Below are 7,948 nucleotides of genomic sequence, written 5' to 3'. Positions count from 1 at the left end.
ACATCTATAAATAAAACCAAGCAATTTGTTGATGTAAGGCTTGGTTTATTTTTGTCTACCTCACCTCTTTTTCATGCTAACGGGCTTAGATATTTGGATTTTGCTATTGCTTCTACCAACAGGTTAAGTATAATAGAGGGCAAGGAAGTTGTCCAGGGCATTGTATATCATTGGAAAATTGCCTTAAATGAATTAAGATACTTCCTCCTCATGTATTGTTTTAACCCATGGAGTAGTTCATCACATCTGGTCCATGGAACTAGCATACCCTTTGTATTAGTCCATTTTGCGTTATTCTAATGAAATACCTGAGGTAATCCATATAAAGAAAAAGAGGCATGTTTAGCTCACAGTTTGGAAGTTCAATGGTGTGGCACCTGCTCTGGCTTGGCTCTGTGGAGGATCTCATGGCAACACAATGAGGGGAGCACATGAGGGTAGAAGAGATTATAATGTCAAACAGGAAACCAGACTGATTCAGGGGCTGGGATCATTCTCACAACCACTAACTCAATGATCTAAGAAACTTTCATTAGGCCCCAACTAAAAGTGCACACTCCATCCCAACAAAGCCATACTAAGGATCAAGCCTGTAACACATGAACTCTTGGCAGACATACTCAGAGTATATTCAAAACCATAGCACTCTTTAAGATACTTCTGATAGATGTTTCTGATTTTCATTATCCTTTTTAATTAATTCATAATAAATGAGAACAATGAAGTGTTTTTTCATATCTTTACTCTTTCAGTAATGTGCAACATGAACATGATAGTGTTAAGAAGTCAGAAATAACACAGTAGCTATAGAAGATGTTTATATTTGCAAAATTTCTACATTTATCTTCTCTACATTCTCCCAAATTAGTATATTTGTTAATAAAATTAATTATGAAGCTTTTCAAAATAAAAGCAATGTTTTAAATAAATATATTCTTTATAACCATAGAACATTTAGTTCTGTTGGAGGTAACAAACATTACACTCAAGTACTTTATGAGGACATTAGGGTAAAAAATTATCTAGATGTAATTATAAACATACCCTAATTAGTAATCTACTTCATTTGATGAGCATTTTCCTGTATGTGTTAAAATTATATCACACAATTAGTTTATAAATCATCACAAAGATGTTACCTGACCCACAAAATTTATACCAGCTCAACATGATGTTATGGTGTTGTTTCAATCTGTCTTATTTAAATTTCAATTTAATCCCCTAAATTATATCCAATCCAATCCAAAACCTTTTAGCTTCACCTGTCTTTTGTAGAAAATGAATGGTAGGATCCCAGTTTGGGAAAATAAGGCCCTCCTACAAATCTTGAAATCACATAATTTGAATATCATTATATCAAAATCCTACTGATACAGAGTTTTCAGTATGTGTCAGAGTACTACACAGAGTGGGTACACATTTATTTATGATCAGCTTTTCCACTAAAATCATATTTGGTAAATGGCTCCAGAAAACTTCCTAAAAATTGATTTTTTAAAATAAATATTTTAAAGAGGTCACTGAAGAAATGACTTCACCAATGTTTTCAGAAATTCTGATCATTTGTTCCATCTTTTAGTAACTTTTATTTCTACTGTGATTCTCAGAAATTTTTCTAATCTATATCTAATCTATCAAAACATCTATGCTTTGATAAATTTGACTTCCTTCAATAATACGCTATGCTAAGATCTCTAATTAAAGGACAAAGGCAGAGAAGTAAAACTAAATACAGCAACAGCTTACATTAAGTGCTCTTTAGAATTTCAGATTAACAAATTTCTTCCAAAATGATAATATAAAGGAATAACTTACTAAATGAATAACGCAACACAGAATAGATTTTAACAGGATCTCTCGCTCGCTCTCTCACTCTCTCTCTCTCTCTCTCTCACACACACACTTCCACAATTCACACAAGTGTATACACACACACATACATCTAAGACTTGAAAATACTGCTAATAAAGGTTTTAACTTAGATAAATTAACTGCATTAAAATACTGACATTGTGAAAATATCTGTTTATGTCCAATACTCCATACAGAGCATCTTTATGTGAGTTTCTAAAAAATTTAAAGAAAGAAAGCAAGACTGAGAAACCAGAGTCCTCAACAAGAGGTTTTGGTGAATGTGCCAATACTGCCCAGGGTCACAGCTTTCCATTCTCATCGCCACTTTCCTTCTCCTCAATCGCTTCCAGGCTACGCTTGCTCTTGGTCTCAGCCCCACTGCTGGGGCCTTTACTCAGTCCACAGGACTGGCACGCCAGCTGGATCTGCTTCATGTTTTCTATAGCTTCATTCTTGGCATTCTTCAATAGATCTCCTTGGCCCTAAAAACAGGTAGAAGTAAACAGCAAAGAAGAAAGTTATGAGCCAGGCTTATCCTGAGTGTTGTTGCTCTACATCCTTAGTGATATTGCTGAATGAAGAAATGGACCCAGACCTGCAAGTTCACTTTTTCAGGGTTTAAATCAAGGATCTTTCCTAGCAGTACTGAGAGACTTTGCTTTTTATTGACACACAAAAATTATACATTTTGTAAGGTATTATGTGATGTTTGTATACGTGTATCCACCACACAAAAACACAATAAACCTACCTCCTCAAACATTTATCATTCTTTTACAGTAAAAACATTAAAAATATTTTATTCTATCCTTTTAAAGAAAAATATGTAATATGTTATCATACCTATAGTCACTCTACTGTGCAACAGAAGACCAGAACTTCTTATTCACATCTAACTGGAACTTAGTAACTTTTAAATAATCTTCCAGTTCCCTCCCTTACCCTGCCCTCCTCCATCAGGATTGTGCTTTCCACTTCTAGGAGTTCACATTGTTCAGATTCCACAGATGCATGAGATCATGTCTTTCTGTGCTTGGCTAGTTTCACTAAACATAACGACCTGTACTTCCGTCCAAATGACAAATTTTTTATGTCCGGAGGGCATCAAAAACACAAAAGATAGCAAGTGCTGATAAGGATGTGGAAAGAAGGAAAACCTGGTAATGTAAATTAATACAGTCGTTGTAGAAGACAGTGTGGCAGTTCATCAAAAAACTAAAAAAAAGCACAACTATATGATCCAGCAATCCCACTACTGGTTACGTAGCCAAGGGAAATGAAATCACTTTGTCAGAGACAGCTGCACTGCCACGTTTACTGCAGCACTTCTCACAATAACCAAGACATGGAAAGAACCTAAGTGTCTATCAGCTGGTGAGTGGATAAATAAAATGTGGGACTCAGCTCTTAAAATCAAGACCTTCAACCTGAGTCTTGCCAACTGGCTCTGTGGTTGCTGGCTGCCCATTGGGATTCTTGTAGTAAGAAACACTCTTTTCCCACTTCTTCTTCTACTTCTTCTTTTAAGATTCATTTAATTTATTTTAAAAGAAGAATTACAGCAAAGGTGAGACAGACAGAAAGAGATCTTCAATCCACTAGTTCAGTCATCAAATGGTCAGAATAGCTGGGGCTGGGGCTCACCAAAGCCAGGAACCTCCATCTGGGTCTCCCATATGGGTGGCAGGGTACTGGATGGGAAGCGTAGCAGCCAGGATTCAAACCAGTGCTCTGATACAGGAAACCAGGAACCCAAGTGGCAGGTTAACATGCTGTGCCACAATGCTGTGTTCCTGACTTCTGGAACCCTTTCCTTTGTGTACTGAGGGCAACCAACCCATCACCACGCTCTGAGACTACATACTGCTGCAATTCCTACCCAACCCAGCTCTAGCATTCCTAGACTTGGGTAAACACAATAATGAAGAAAATTTTCCTTAAATAATTGAAAATTAAATCACCCCCCAGTGTATAGGAGCTTACAAAGCCAATCATCTTCTATAAAATAAATCACACAACCTTATGCTGGTTTTTAATATATTGGATAATTCTTGAAATCTGCCTATCAATAAATTATTAGTAAATTATTAGTTATCCACATTCCTTCTGTATTTTACATCATGCTGAGGACAATGTCCCCCATATGGCTAATGTAGCCTCCAGAGACTTAGCATGTCAATTAAAAAAAAAGTGAATGAGAAACACAGGAACACATTAGCTGTCAATGACAGTAGTGTCGGCCGGCGCCGTGGCTTAACAGGCTCATCCTCCACCTTGCGGTGCCGGCACACCGGGTTCTAGTCCCAGTTGGGGCGCCGGATTCTATCCCGGTTGCCCCTCTTCCAGGCCAGCTCTCTGCTATGGCCCGGGAAGGCAGTGGAGGATGGCCCAAGTGCTTGGGCCCTGCACCCACATGGGAGACCAGGAGGAAGCACCTGGCTCCTGGCTTCGAATCAGCGCGATGCGCCGGCTGCAGCAGCCATTGGAGGGTGAACCAATGGCAAAAAGGAAGACCTTTCTCTCTGTCTCTCTCTCTCTCTTACTATCCACTCTGCCTGTCAAAAAAAAAATTACAGTAGTGTCTTCGATTTTTTCCAATATGTTGGTTCTTGTTTGAGTTCATTATTACAATGATCAAGTGCATGCAGTTCTGCTAGCTCAGGTGCTGAAGAACTAAGTATGGAGAAGCAAGAACATGTCGTGTACAGACAAAAGAGCTTCCCTTCTCTCTCTCCTCTGCATTCCCAAGGCAGTACCCAAGTATGTGACTGAAACAGGGACAGAAAAGATGGGAGGGTAAAGGCATCATGCTGATGGATGGCACAATCTTCCACAGTGCAGCAGCTCAGAGGAAGGCTATGACACCTATTTTATGCAAGGTCATCCATGATGCTCCACTGTATCTCTTTAACTTGATACATCATTTTTCATTAGAGTACATGAGAAAACATGTATTTGAAAACATATTTTTTTTCCCCAGTGCCAGCCTCGTTATTGCTTCATTAAAGGTTTAGTAAAATTAGCTCGGAGATTTTTTTTTTAACTTTTATTTAGTGAATATAAATTTCCAGTGTACAGCTTATGGATTACAATGGCTTCCCCCTCCCATAACTTCCCTCCCACCCGCAACCCTCCCCTCTCCCACTCCCTCTCCCCTTCCATTCACATCAAGATTCATTTTCAATTCTCTTTATATACAGAAGATCAATTTAGTATAAAGATTTCAACGGTTTGCACCCACATAGAAACACAAAGTGAAACATACTGTTTGAGTACTAGTTATAGCATTAAATCAAAATGTACAGTACATTAAGGACAGAGATCCCACATGAGGAGCAAGTGCACAGTGGCTCCTGTTGTTGACCCAACAAATTGACACTCTAGTTTATGGCGCCAGTAACCATCCTAGGCTGTCGTCATGAGTTGCCAGGGCTATGGAAGCCTTCCAAGTTTGCCGACTCTGATCATATTTAGACAAGGTCATAAAAGACAGAGTGAGGATAGTAACCAATGATCCTAAGAGTGGCATTTACCAGGTTTGAACAATTATACAGCATTAAGTGGGGAAGAGGACCATCAATACACACAGGTTGGGAGTAGAGCCATTGGTGGTAGAGTAGAGGTTATGATTACAAAGGAATGAGGCCCAAGTGCCCTAGTCAAGGTCTAGAACAAAGGACAGAGTCTTTATTAGAGGAGCTAAGAAAGGTGCTGTCTAAGCTACAATTAAGTTTTCTGATTGAGAGGCAAATAGAACCTGACAGAAGGGGCTTGATTATAATCTGGTGGGCTTTAGGCCTTGTAAGTTAAGAGGCCCAGACCTATCTATCTCTTCACATGGGGAATATCCTAAGGGAGGTGTGAACCTCCTAGGGGAAGGCACTCTGTTGACTTTCATTACTTGGCTGACCTGGGAGGAGAGCTGGCCAGGTAAAGGCAGGGGGCATCTCTAACAAGAAATTTACAGTTCTGCCTGCAATGTTGCTGACCCTACTTGGCCGTCCCCTCAGCTACAGTGGTCACTTTGGAAGTTGGGCTGAGTGAAGGGCTTTTCAGCTTAGAGCCAATAAGATCTGTGGCTCTGCCCTGGGCATCCTTCGACTCCAGGGCAGGTCCATTTCCAGTGATCCAACTCTTGGCAGAGCTGCCAGGGCTCTTCACAAGCTGACTTCTGCTGAAGCCCAGGCTTACCACATTGAAAGCCACTGCAGTAGACTGGCCTGTTGGGTCTCCTTGAGGGCAGATCACTGTACAGATCAGCCATTAATAGGCCTGCCACCCATTGCTTCTGATGCCGAGCTTTCTTTTCCTCCTGGTTTGTGTTAAAGCAGACCAGAGGATGCAAGTCAAGGGAGTGTCCATGTCCCACCTCTAATCTTCGGTGGCCTGAACTACAAGTCTATAGTCACAGGCATGTTCTGTAGTAGTTTTTCTAAGGTAGACAATGCCCATGAGGAAAATTATATTCTCACTTTAAAACTTTCTTTCCCTTTGGTCTGAAAGGGAGGTTTTTTCTACTTACTGTATACTTGGCTGATGGTGAAGTGAATCTAGCTATGAGATTATTATTTAAGTTCTTATTTTGGCTATGCTATTACAGAAAAATGTTAGCCATCTCTTTTATAAGGTCTAAAGATTAAATTGTGCGTCCTACAGATTCCTTCATAATAGAATTAGTTTCCTACCTTGAAGAGAATAGAGAAATGAAAGAACAAGTTGGGTTTAGAATAGAGAATTGAGGGAGCAAGTCCTAGACCACTTGCTAACAATAGCAATATCACATGAATACTTAGCAAACCGTTTCAACCACTAGATAACAACTTAAGAAAACATTTACCAGAAGGTCCAATGCCTTCTCTAAATTTTAAGAATCATGTATTTGAAAACACCTCTTAAATATCTAACATGGTGTAGTTTGTTTAATCAGTAAACTTAAGCACAACCATATAAAATGTTTTTAGTTTCTTTCTACCAACAAGTTTAAAACATATGATACACAGATTCAGGTCCCACAAATTAAAATGTATCTTTGATTGATTTTAGCAGCTTAAATTTATGGACAATCTTATCTATAAGCCATTTAAAATAAAACTCTTAATAAAATTTCCCCATGTGGACATACAATATGTACACACATATAACATAGCATAATAGACCAATATAGCAATTTTAATAATAGCTTTTAAAATCTTTAACTCTTTTTGTAGATTGCCAATTGATTTGAATTGCTTTTTCTTTTTAGTAACCTCAGTTAACCATACTTTCTCTCAGTTTGTACTGTTAATACATTATTGGCTTCATCTGTTTACAGAGCCATCCCTAAGTACTGAATACAATAGAATTGGCTGGAAAAAGTCCATAGGAACCTATAGGAGGACAGCTAAACACAGAACCAACAATGCTTTAGTTTTATGAGCAGCAAATCATATATAACTGTGGATGACAAAAGACTTTAAGTTGCCATGTTTAAAATTATAAACTCATCAACCAACAAGAGGCACTTGCTTACTTCACAGTATTTTGGAAAGCACCTGTAGGATTTTACAAGTATTTAATCCTTTAGGCCTCTGGGGCTTTCTCATTAAGATAACTATCATGTCTAGTAACACAAGATCATTAGACTTTTTAATTCTCAAACATTTGTATTAATAGCATTTTCCATTATAGAAACTTAAAGTCTGGTACCACATCACATCTTGACAGTACTTCTAATATAATCCAAATAGCCTGATTAGTTGGTGTCTCTATAAGATGAGAGATATAGGTCCTTCGATTTTTTCAGTTGGGCCCAAACTGGAAAAACCAAAGTCCAGGATTTACTGGAAATTTTAGAGACCAGCTTGTTTGAAACTTTGATTTTTTGAATGCCTGTCAAGAATGCCAAGAAGGCTCAAAATCCAAAATATCTGGTTGAAATAAGATTCCTTAAAATCATGACATAACATAGACCAAATTTGATCATTGTTACAAGGTGATTATTCAAATCTTTGAAAATAAGCACATATTTAAATAACCCATAGCTCTTAATAAAAATTCAGCTGTTTTTGAACAATTAGAATTTAACAGACATCAAGAGAACATAATAGATTACTTT

General features: G+C 38.2%; 1 protein-coding gene across 1 annotated transcript in view; it reads right to left on the bottom strand.

Annotated features, from left to right (window-relative positions):
• Positions 1-1,042: 1,042 nt before the first annotated feature.
• Positions 1,043-7,948, bottom strand: part of PLCL1 (phospholipase C like 1 (inactive)) — an 86,366-nt gene continuing 79,460 nt past the window's right edge. The window contains exon 5 of the mRNA XM_062201298.1: positions 1,043-2,336. Within this exon, the coding sequence (XP_062057282.1) occupies positions 2,154-2,336 (183 nt within the window). The 3' untranslated portion in view covers positions 1,043-2,153. The remainder of the gene's footprint in view (positions 2,337-7,948) is intronic.

The sequence above is a fragment of the Lepus europaeus genome, chromosome 1, assembly GCF_033115175.1.
Source record: "Lepus europaeus isolate LE1 chromosome 1, mLepTim1.pri, whole genome shotgun sequence".
NCBI lineage: Eukaryota > Metazoa > Chordata > Mammalia > Lagomorpha > Leporidae > Lepus > Lepus europaeus.
The sequence above is the reverse complement of the archived record's forward strand: the minus strand, read 5'-3'. Positions and strand labels throughout refer to the sequence as shown.